At 41.8% G+C, this 10,963-nt stretch overlaps 2 protein-coding genes across 10 annotated transcripts in view; both read right to left on the reverse strand.

Moving 5' to 3' along the window:
- The window catches only part of alp3 (alkaline phosphatase 3), a 141,227-nt gene that overhangs the window by 53,012 nt on the left and 77,252 nt on the right, over window positions 1-10,963 (reverse strand). The window lies entirely within an intron of this gene.
- The window catches only part of eif4g1b (eukaryotic translation initiation factor 4 gamma, 1b), a 91,801-nt gene that overhangs the window by 26,815 nt on the left and 54,023 nt on the right, over window positions 1-10,963 (reverse strand). For all 9 annotated transcript variants that reach the window (XR_015509875.1, XM_087284575.1, XM_087284577.1 and 6 more), the window contains 4 exons: window positions 9,728-9,861; window positions 7,973-8,092; window positions 2,803-3,207; window positions 205-351 (listed from right to left, as the gene is read on the reverse strand). Coding sequence is in view for 8 of the 9 variants with exons in the window: in XM_087284575.1 (XP_087140701.1) it covers window positions 205-351; window positions 2,803-3,207; window positions 7,973-8,092; window positions 9,728-9,861 (806 nt within the window). In the remaining variant the exon portion in view is untranslated. The remainder of the gene's footprint in view (window positions 1-204; window positions 352-2,802; window positions 3,208-7,972; window positions 8,093-9,727; window positions 9,862-10,963) is intronic.

Raw genomic sequence — 10,963 nt, forward strand, 5'->3', positions numbered from 1 at the left:
ATGTTATGTTGTGCATTTTTTAATCAAATAATAATAATAATAATAATAATAATAATAACAAATTCAGCAAACATAGCAAATCTGGAAGCTTTACAAAAAAAAAAAAAAAACAATTGGGAAAAACAAACATTGTGTCAGCACAGACAACCAGAAACTTTCAAATAAGACGTGAACATTTTAGTAATGATATATATTCTCCCCTACCACAGTGGCAGCGTCCAGCTCCTTCTGTTTCTTCTCGAAGGTCTCATCGTCATCTTTGTCTTTCTCGAACTCTTTCTGACAGCGATTCAGCAGAAGCTTCCTGAAGTTCACAAACACTCCCGGTTTATCAGCTGTGGGAACCTTCAGCTATGGAGAAACGCACATGTGTATACGCAAATTAAAGTGAGATTATGATGATTATACATATACACAAGTCTTGTTGCCTATCCAAGTATTAGGAACAGCACATAAGTTGACTTCTAGTTGATGATTTGGTGTCAGAAGTGTCTTATATGAAAGGTAAAGGCCTCTAGATTTTGCTTATTTGAGCACAATAAAATCTGATCATGTCTTGATTATTAATGATTTGATTAGGACAGTAAGGTCTGACTCTGCTTAGACTAAAGTCTCATCACTGAACAGAAATAATGTCCAGTATAGAATATAAAGTCCTGCTGCAGTGGAGACAGAATGAATATTGTGTCTGACTCCATCATGAGCTTGGAGGACTGCATCCATACATCTCTGCACTGACTCAAATCACTGATTAATAAAGTCATCTGGAATGGCAGAGAAAGCGTTCCTGCAGGACTCCCAGAGCTCATCAAGACTCTTTGTGTTCATCTTCAACGCCTCCATTTTCTTACCCCAAACATGCTCAATAATGTTCATGTTAGGTGACTGGGCTGGCCAATCCTGGAGCAGCTTGACCATCTCAGCTTTCAGGAGCTATGATGTGGAAGCTGAAGTATGAGGAGCGCTATCCTGCTGGAGAATTGTCCCTCTCCTGTGGTTTGTAATGTAATGGGCAGCACAAATGTCTTGATACCTCAGGCTGTTGATGTTGATCATCCACTCTGCAGATCTCTCGCACGCCCCCATACTGAATGCAACCCCAAACCATGATTTCTCCCTCACCAAACTTGACTGATTTCTGTGAGAATCTTGTCTCCATGCTGGTTCCAGCAGGTCTTCTACAGTATTTGTGATGATTGGGATGCAGATCAACAGATGATTCAGCAGAAAAATCCACCGTCTGACACTTTAACAAATGATCAACTAGACCAGGGATGTTTAAACTCGGTCCTGGAGGGCCGGTGCCCTGCTGAGTTTAACTCCAACTTGCTTTAAACCACCTGCCAGAATGTTGCTAGTATGTCTAGTAAGAGCTTGATTAGTTGGTTGAGGTGTGTTTGATTAAAGGTTTGAGCTAAACTCTCTAGGACACTGGCCCTCCAGGACCGAGTTTGGACACCCCTGAACTAGACGTATTATTGGTTGCCCTTACAGCTGGGATTGTGTATTCATTATAAGGTGACAAAAATCATTGATCCATTAAGAGGAAAGAGACAAACTGCAAGATTTGGATGTTTATATCAGTTTTACATCTTAGAAACGCCAATTTTGTCACTGTTTTGGAGCACACTGGCTTATAGACCTTCTTCATGGCTGCTGCATGGAGGGCGCCAAAGCGACCAGCGTCTTCCGGTAGAATGCTAAAAAACTTCCGTTTACAGCGTGTACAACTGGTAATTTGCGCTCCGAAAATGGGTTTCAATAACGTTTTTAATGGATAACAGAGTGTTTTTGTGACACACAACTTAGAAATGTGTCTGTTAAAGCCGTTATAATCTGTCACGTGTGGTTCAAGCGCGTCAGAAATACGAGAAAACGTTCTCCTAGTTCACGTGTCTGCCGTCAGAAATACAGTGTGTGCGTTACCGGCCTGTCAGCTGTTAGCTCAGCGGCTCTTTAACACACACACACACACACACACAGAGAGAGAGGGGGGGAGAGAGAGAGAGAGAGAGAGAGAAAGAGAGAGAGAGAGAGAGAGAGAGCAAACCAGAGCACTGCATGACACTTAACAGGTATGAAAGTCGTGCAATTTACAAAAATGAGCAATAAAAGTCTGTTATTGATCCTCTGCTGCTGATTTGCTGTTCATTCTAATCGCGAGCCGTTTGTGTTTAATTTCGTGTGTTGTTTTCACCACGGTTTGTGTTTTTCTGTCATTTCGAGATGACACTAGGCTATATTTTCACTTTGTCACAGTTATTAAATCAGTGTCAGAGGCACAGTACAGGCTACGTGTGTGTGTCAAACATTTTGGTGAACTACATTAGTTTGGGCTGGTTATATATTTGAAATAAAGAGAAAATGTTGACTTTAGCGATGACGAGGCTTCATTTAAACTGCAGAAGATGCCGTCTGACAACGAGGGGAAAACGCCTCAAAGCAGCTGATTTCCATCCTATTAGATCACATTTCTGTAAATGATCAGTCCAGGAGATGCTGCTGATGGACAACAGGATTAGTTCAAAGAGGATAAAAGCAGGTAAAATAGATTAAAACTATCGTTTCAAAGCTGTCCAAATGTGACTGTTTACACGCATCAGCTGCCGACCGGAAGTTCTTCGCATTCTCCTTGCGCATACACGCAAAGCATCATGGGTAATTTTGCGTTCCAAGAAAAAGGTCTATAGATATCCTTAAAGACCAACACCTAAACATCTAAAATACTTGATTTTCTTTTCACAAGACCTTTAATATTAACATAATAAACAAATATACATCTAGAAAGCGTGTTTTGCTCACCCCCATGAGGCAGCGGCACATGTTGGCGTACGCGACGGAGAAGTTCGGCTCGGAGATGGCCTTCTCGAAGATGAGGTCGATGACTCCTTTCAGCCTCTCCTCGGTGTGTATGGAGAGCTCGGTGACCTGCTTCATCAGCGGCTGGAACATCTGCGGCGTCAGCTTGTTTAAGATGCTGCGCACGCGCTTGAACAGTTCCTGCGTCTGCAGCTCCGGCTGATCCTCATCTGTGCTGCGCTTCACTGACGGCTTCCAGGCCTGTTCTGCTTTATTGAGCTGCACGTCTTCAGTCAGAGACACGCTGGCGATGATCTTCCTGGGCTCTTTACCACGGTACTGCTGCTGCTGCTGCTGCTGATGCTGGAGACTCTGACCAGAGCGCCGCGGACCACCCAGACCTGACGGCTACACACAACACGCGCACACACACTCTTTTAAAATAAAACATCAAATATTTATGCAAAAAAGCGAGGACAGGAGCAGTTTAGGGTTAGTCATCAGTTAAATAATGGTTAAATAATGATGTTATGTTATACAGGTGATGTACATCTGGGTTAGTGAGTTAATTGTAACTTAAAAAATGCACCCGGGTTAGCGAGATCATCAGGGCTTCAAAGTTTCGCGCATACACCATGCACAGCGAAGGGGCGTGGCCAGAGGCGCAGTCATGTTAAAGCAGAGAAAGCTAAAATGGCGTCCAAACGCTGCTATTTCCACAGAGCTCCATCCTTTTCTGTCTTTGGGCTTCCAAAGGACACAAAGTGAGAAGTGATAATATACAGATAATATATATATAGCTAGCATTTGACAAAGGACAGCTTCCAGAATCTCTCCCAGTGATTCGGCTAAAAAGGAGGAGCAGCTCCAACCATAACAGATCAAGCTGTGAATTGTGAGCCACAACCTGTAATGGCTTGTTTACACTTACTGGTAGAGTATGATACGGGTCACCTTTGTCAGGCTTGCGTTTTCACTATCAAGGGTACCCTTTTGGTGGACGTGGTGTACGACAGAGTTTCAGTTGACGTTATTTTAGCTCGAGAAAATGTCTACAGTAAACCTGTGCGGGTCGCTCGCATATCATATGAGAAGCACTTATCACATACATATGCTTTACACACAGAAATACTTCTGTTTAAATGTTTATTACTAACTTTTCGATGAACATGAGTTGATTATAATGTTGTGTTCACACCAGACGCGGAACACGCGGATAAATCATGATATGAGTGTACTCATTCATACGCACCTCAAACCCCGCTTCATTCGTGCGTCAAATTCACTTTCAAATTCACAGCTTTGTTGCTAAATGCCTAACATGGATTTTATTTTGAAAATAACAGTGTTTATGTGCTTTATGAAGGCTAAAAAACAGCGTCGATACGTTTAGGGTCGTGTCTGAGTCCGCTAGATTTTTTCACAGGTGCATACAGCTCTGTGAGCTCATAAACTCCTCCAGAAACTGAACCTGGATGACGGAGGCTTTCAGCGGTGCTTCTGACTGAGCCGAGCTCAGATTGATGAACTTTTTGTTGGTGTCAGCTAGAGGACTTCCCTCGGGACACCTACAACAGGCGATCACAATCACACCCCCACAAGAGCAAGCTCCTGATTGGTTAACTTGGCGCGAATGTCTGCTGAAGTTCAGACTTTCAAACTCGAATGATTCACGTCAAACGCGCAAAAAGCTCAATTTGCGCCGCGCCATTCACGTCATTCGCGCCGCAGGATGTCTATTCGCGCATTTGCATTGACTTTACATGTAAATCACTCGCGCCTGATGCTTGTTCCGCGTCTGGTGTGACCGCAGCATAACTGCAGATCAATGACAGTGCGAAATAGCCTTCTGTAACGTCTGTAATTATATAATATAAATAAAAAAATGCTTTGATCTCTGATATGTTGCCAACTACAAAAGAACTACACACAGCTTACATTTAATTAGGTTTACATTCCTTAATTAGGTTTAAATAACAACAGGAAATATAGCCCACAGTCAGTGTAAACCTCTCATCTGTGTCTGTAATCTTCAGCAGCACATGTAGCCTCTCTGTTAGAGAGTCACTCCATCATTCTGAGTTCAAATTAGTCCAAAAGGTGACGATAAACGGTAAACAAGGCAGTTTGTTCACGTTTGCTGCAGAAACAATGTGCTCCTTGTTTTTCGGCTTCTCCTTTGTTTTTTCGCGCTTCACTCTCGCGATTGTCAGTTTCTGACTGGATCGGGTTTTAAAAAAACTTTAATAATCAAGCGCACGTTATTATCATCAGCTCAAGAACTTCGTTATTTCAGATATAGACGTAAGAAAGCGAAACCGCTCGCGCTTCAGACTGGCTCGTAAAAAACTACGGGACACAGGGTAAATCTGCTCTTCTTTTTGGCTTTCTGGCTGTTCATCAACACGACGACATTTGTTTGAGCTCGGGTCGACCATGGCTCGTTAATATATGCATATTTAATTACGCTGCTCTCGCGTGTGTATTTTAAACATGGCAGTTCCTTTGTTTCATTCTGGCTTGTTGCGTAACGTGTTATGAGCCAGAGGTCTGCATTCTTTGGCGCGGGAATACATTTCCGAATAAAAACGGGTTTAATTTGGGACGGGAGCGGGCCGTCTAGCAATATCGCTCCCGAGCGAGCAAGCGTAGGTGTGTGCGTGTATGTGCATGAGCGCACGCGCCTCGAATGAGAGAGGGAGAGATTTGTCTGTGTGTGTGTGTGTGTGCTTGGTAGAGGTGTGAACCTACACTAGTCTCACGTTTCGGTTACAATTATCATGCCTTCAATTCGGTTCAATTCGTTATCTCGGTGCATCACGGTGCATTGACGATGCTTTCCATATACAACGTTATATTTTAGGGGGGAGGCTATAACAAGCTGTCTGTATAAACACACAGACACACAGCACCACACTGTCTCTCATTCAGATGCATGCACAAACATAGACAGCACCTAACAAACAAACACACACACACACACACACACACACTTAAGCCCTCGCAACAGGGAGAGAAAGTGGGAAAAAAAAAAAAAAAAAAAAAGCACTTTTCCGATGGTCCCTTACTGAGGGCTCCTCTCAGCGCGAGCTCTCCCGGCTAAACACATATTGCGAGGGCTTAAAGGGAGCAGTGATCATAATGTCGAGCGAAAAAAAAGAAAGACAGCTGTGAAACATAACCAGCTTTGTCTTTTTGTAGGAAAGACACTTTAGATCTTTTTAGGGTAAGAGATTTTGAGTTATTGGCGTCTATAACTGAATGTGTGTCAGGAATATTGCAAACAAAACCAACTGAAGCGCGCTCATTTCTGGCGCCCCCTGGATATACAGCACCCTTAGCATTTGCCTAGGGTCCCTATGAAACGGGCCGGCCCTGAGTGTTAAAAATACTCGCGCTCACCTCCCTCGCGACAGAGCGCATAGGAGATAAATGACGTCAGTACATAATAACCGGTTATGATTATTACTGAACCGATACCGAATTGTCCGCGTCTGCATTGCTGTGCACCGAAGAAACAATTAATTTTGACACCCCTAGTGCTTGGTGCTTATTTTTGTGTGTGTTTATACAGACAGCTTGTTATAGGCTGTCTGGACTCTGTATAGCTGGGTGGTTTTTGGTTTTGTTCCCCCCCCCCGCTCTTTAGCGGGATCGGGCGCGGCGGGTAGAAAACGGGGCGGGTCGGGCAGCGGGACAACAAATGCTGAATATAAGCTGGAGCAGTCGGGTTCAGGCTAGAAACTGGAGCGGGATTCAAAATTTAGTCCCGTGCAGATCTCTATTATGAGCTGTTAAACACAAGCGGCAACCTCCCTCTCTCCCTCAGGAAGCCAATACGGAAGTAACTAAAACTGCAATTCATCTGATATTCCGCTAGTCCTGGCCACTCCTGGCTCCAAAACAGAGCAAATTTTAATTGAGCCCACTGTTAGAATGGCCAACTTTACAGCAGAAAAAAAGGTGTTTACAGCCTGGTACAAAAAAAGATTTCGGTTAATACAGCTAATATTGCCCTTCATGACAACTGTGAGGGGGTGAATTTTTTATAACTCATCCGTTTCCTTTATATTAAGTTATATTAAGTTTGAATAATTAAGGGCGTGGCCACTTGAGTGACAGCTAGGTCTCGTTGGTCGCCTCAGCTGAATCCTGCAGATTAGCCGCTGAACTCTGCATATTCATCGTATTTCTGTGTTGTTTAATGTGGCTTTACACACTCAACTGCCTTTTGGACTTGTTTCCTACAATTATTAGATGGCATGGCATGCTGAGTGCACTTAATTGTGCTCACAAACCATTCACGTGGCCTCCGTTTCCCATGTGAGTAAAGTTAAATACTTGTATACCATCTCTATACATGTATGTGTTTTATTTAAGATCATTTATCATTTATATTTATATTTAGAGGTGTAATGCACTCCAGAATCTGACGGATTGATTAGCTGTGGGCTCTAGAACAGTCATCTGAAGCGTTGTCATACAGTGTTATGCTGGATTTCATCAATAGTCTTACATTTACTAACACAGACTATATCTGAAGTGTTTGGAAGTAATTCACGTGTAGTAAAACGTCATAAGAACAATGTTTAGTGGCTCAATGTGTTACAGCAGTGTTTTTAAAAGTATAAACACTTTATTGATGTAGTGTACAGCCAAGCACAAGTGGTCAGAACACAAACGAGTCGCAGGTGATAAAGTATTAAACGTTCTCCCAAAGTAAAGTGTGTCTGAGCCAGGTCCAAGCAAAACGCCAGCATGCGTCTGTAGCTCCGCCCACTCTCCGCCTCTTTGCCCTTGTTTGGTATCCCGCGGTGACTGCGATGACGAGCGAACAAAATGGCGACGGTTGGCCGCGCCTACTTGTGGCTTCTTTTGCGCTCTTCAGAAACCTATGGGTGACGTCACGGACACTACATCCATATGTTTTACAGTCTATGGTTAAACAGCATGTGTGTATATTTTTTCTGCAAATAACGTCACAAACTCTGACACATTGCAACGCATTAGCATCTTGTGTTTTATTGAAGACGTCACCAGCGACTAGTGGACGTCGACTTGACTTTAATATCATAAAAGTCACCTTTGAAAAAAAATTTCTAACGTCGCTTAACCCCTAGCGCACGCACGCACACACGCACACACACACACAGCATAAAGCCTGATCACCTACCGGTCCTCGTCCTCCAGCTGACGGACGGCCCAGATTGGCAAACGACGGAGTGAAGTCTGGACCGCAGTTCATGCCCGGCAGACGACTAGGGTCCAGCTGACGCAGAGGAGTCTTATTGGCCTGCAGAAAGACAGAACACACACACACTGTTATACATCAGAAGATGGTTGTGTGTGTGTGTGTGTGTGCGCATGTATGTCTGTATGAGTGTGTGTATGTCTGTCTAAGTGAGTAAATGTCTATATCTGTGTGTGTGCATTTGTGAGTGTATACGTGTGTGTATGTTTGTGAGTGTGTGTATGTATGTGTGAGTGCAACCATATGTGTACGTAAATGTATGTTAATGTGTGCGCATGTATGTGTGTATGTACGTTTGTGTACACGTATGATTGTTTGAGTGTGTATGTCTGTGTGTGTGCATATGTCTGTATGTGTGTGTGTGTTTGTGTGCATGTGCTTGTCTGTCTGTGTGCGTTTTTTTGTGAGAGAGTGTGTCTGTATATATGTATGTGTGCACATGTCTATATATGTGTGTGATTACACTGTGTGTTTGCGTATGTTCATATTTGTGTGTGTGTGTGCGCATGTATGTCTGTATGAGTGTGTGTATGTCTGTCTAAGTGTGTGAATGTCTATATTGTGTGTATTTGTGTTTGCATTTGTGAGTGTGTACGTGTGTGTTTATATCTGTGTGTACATGTGTGTGTGTGTGTATGTGTAAGCATATGTGTACGTGAATGTATGTTAATGTGTGTATGCGCATGTATGTCTGTCTAAGTGTGTGAATGTCTACATCTGTGTATGTGTGTACATTTTTGAGTGTGTACGTGTGTGTTTATATCTGTGTGTGTGTGTGTGTGTGTGTGAGTGTAAGCATATGTGTACGTGAATGTATGTTAATGTGTGTGTGCATGTAAGTCTGTATGAGTGTGTGTATGTCTGTCTAAATGTGTGAAGGTCTATGTGTGTGTGTGTGTGTGTGTGTACATTTGTGAGTGTGTACGTGTGTGTTTATATCTGTGTGTGCATGTATGTGTGAGTGTAAGTATATGTGTACGTGTATGCTAATGTGTGTGTGCATGTATGTCTGTATGAGTGTGTGTATGTCTATATCTCTGTGTGTGTGTGTATATTTGTGAGTATGTATGTGTGTGTTTATATCTGTGTGTGTGTGTGTATATATGTGTGAGTGTAAGCATATGTGTACGTAGTTGTATGTTAATGTGTGTGCGCATGTATGTGTGTATGTACGTTTGTGAGTACACTTACGGTTGAGTGTGTATGTCTGTTTGCGTGTGGGTGTGCATATGTCTGTATGTCTGTGTGTGTGTGTGTGTGAGTTTGTGTGAGAGAGTGTGTCTGTATATATGTATGTGTGCATGTGTATATGTGTGTGATTGCATATGTTTATATTTGTGTGTATGTGCGCATGTATGTCTGTATGAGTGTGTGTACGTCTGTGTGTAAGTCTGTCTAAGTGTTTGAACGTCTATATCTGTGTGTGTGCATTTGTGAGTGTGTGTCATTGTGAGTGTGCATGCATATGTCTAAGTGTGTGTATGTATGTGTGAGTGTATGCATATGTGTATGTATATGTAAATGAATATGTGAGCACGTATGTGTGTGCGTATGTTTGTGTATACACTTATGTTTGTTTGTTTGAGTGTGTGTGTCTGTGTGTTTGCGTATGTTTGAATGTCTGTGTGTATGTCTGCGTATGTCCGTGTGTGTGTATGTGTGTGTGTGTTCCGTCACCTTATCCAGCACTACATCAGTAATGTGCGGCAGACCCTCAGGTTTGCTCATGCTGGCGCTGATGAACTGGAAGCCCAGCAGAAACTCTCGGTCGTATTTCTTCTTCTCCTCCAGATTCAGAGGTTTCCATTGCTCTGTGCAAAACAACCAACACACGTTCAGCTCAGACAAGCTTTAATAACATATAGAAATCTATCTCAAGAGTTTGTTATTCCTCAGAGAATAAAACCAGCAAAAAATACCAAAGTTTAAAATGAGCAACATTTCAACATTTATCAATTTATTAGGAAGTTCATCAGACACAATTTTTTATTTTTCAATTTACTTTTTTGGGAAAGGTTTATTTTTAATACTTTCATCTTTCTCCTACTGATATATATATATATATATATATATATATATATATATATATATATATATATATATATATATATATGACATTACTTTAAAGGTATAGTATGCAAGTTTGACCCCCTATCTATCTATCTATCTATCTATCTATATACATATATATATATATATATATATATATATATATATATATATATATATATATATATATATATATATATACATACATACATATGTATATATATATATATACATATGTATATATGACATTATTTTAAAGGTATAGTATGCAAGTTTGACCCCCAGTGGCTGAACTAGGTATTGCACCGCTGGATCAAAAAACATTTTCACTCTGTTCCTTCTCTGTTGAGTCCACGCAATCGAAGGCTGCCAGATTGACGCGAGTGTGCCTGACTATCAAGCCTAAACGCTGATTTAAAGCTGATTTAAACTGTTTTCTAAATTAAAAAGCAGCCCCCGATAGAAGAAATATTTTCCATATTAAAAGGAGTTTTTAGTTAACCAATATCTGAAATGTATATTTTAGAAACAGCTTCAATTTCTCTCAGGTGAACAACAGAATAAGCTGACAATGATCAACTTGATCTTGAAATTGAGCTAAAGAACTGTGACTCAGTACTAACTGTCAGAAAGCCCCCCAGGAACCGAAAACAATCAGCGAGTTTCACATGGACTGTTATTAGCGGTGCAACTTCCCATACTCGGATGCCGGTGCCAGATCACAATGCGCTCCCTTTCTTCCTACATGTTGTGCATTCATGCACCAAATGTGAGCAATATTGCGACAATCACAGAGTGAACATTTACACCTTTCATATTAGGGGTGTCTGTTGTTACATGTCTGTTGTGTTTCGTCTGGTGCAA

Source organism: Danio rerio, chromosome 15, assembly GCF_052040795.2.
Source record: "Danio rerio strain M-AB ecotype USA chromosome 15, GRCz13ab, whole genome shotgun sequence".
In the NCBI taxonomy this organism is placed as follows: Eukaryota; Metazoa; Chordata; class Actinopteri; order Cypriniformes; family Danionidae; genus Danio; species Danio rerio.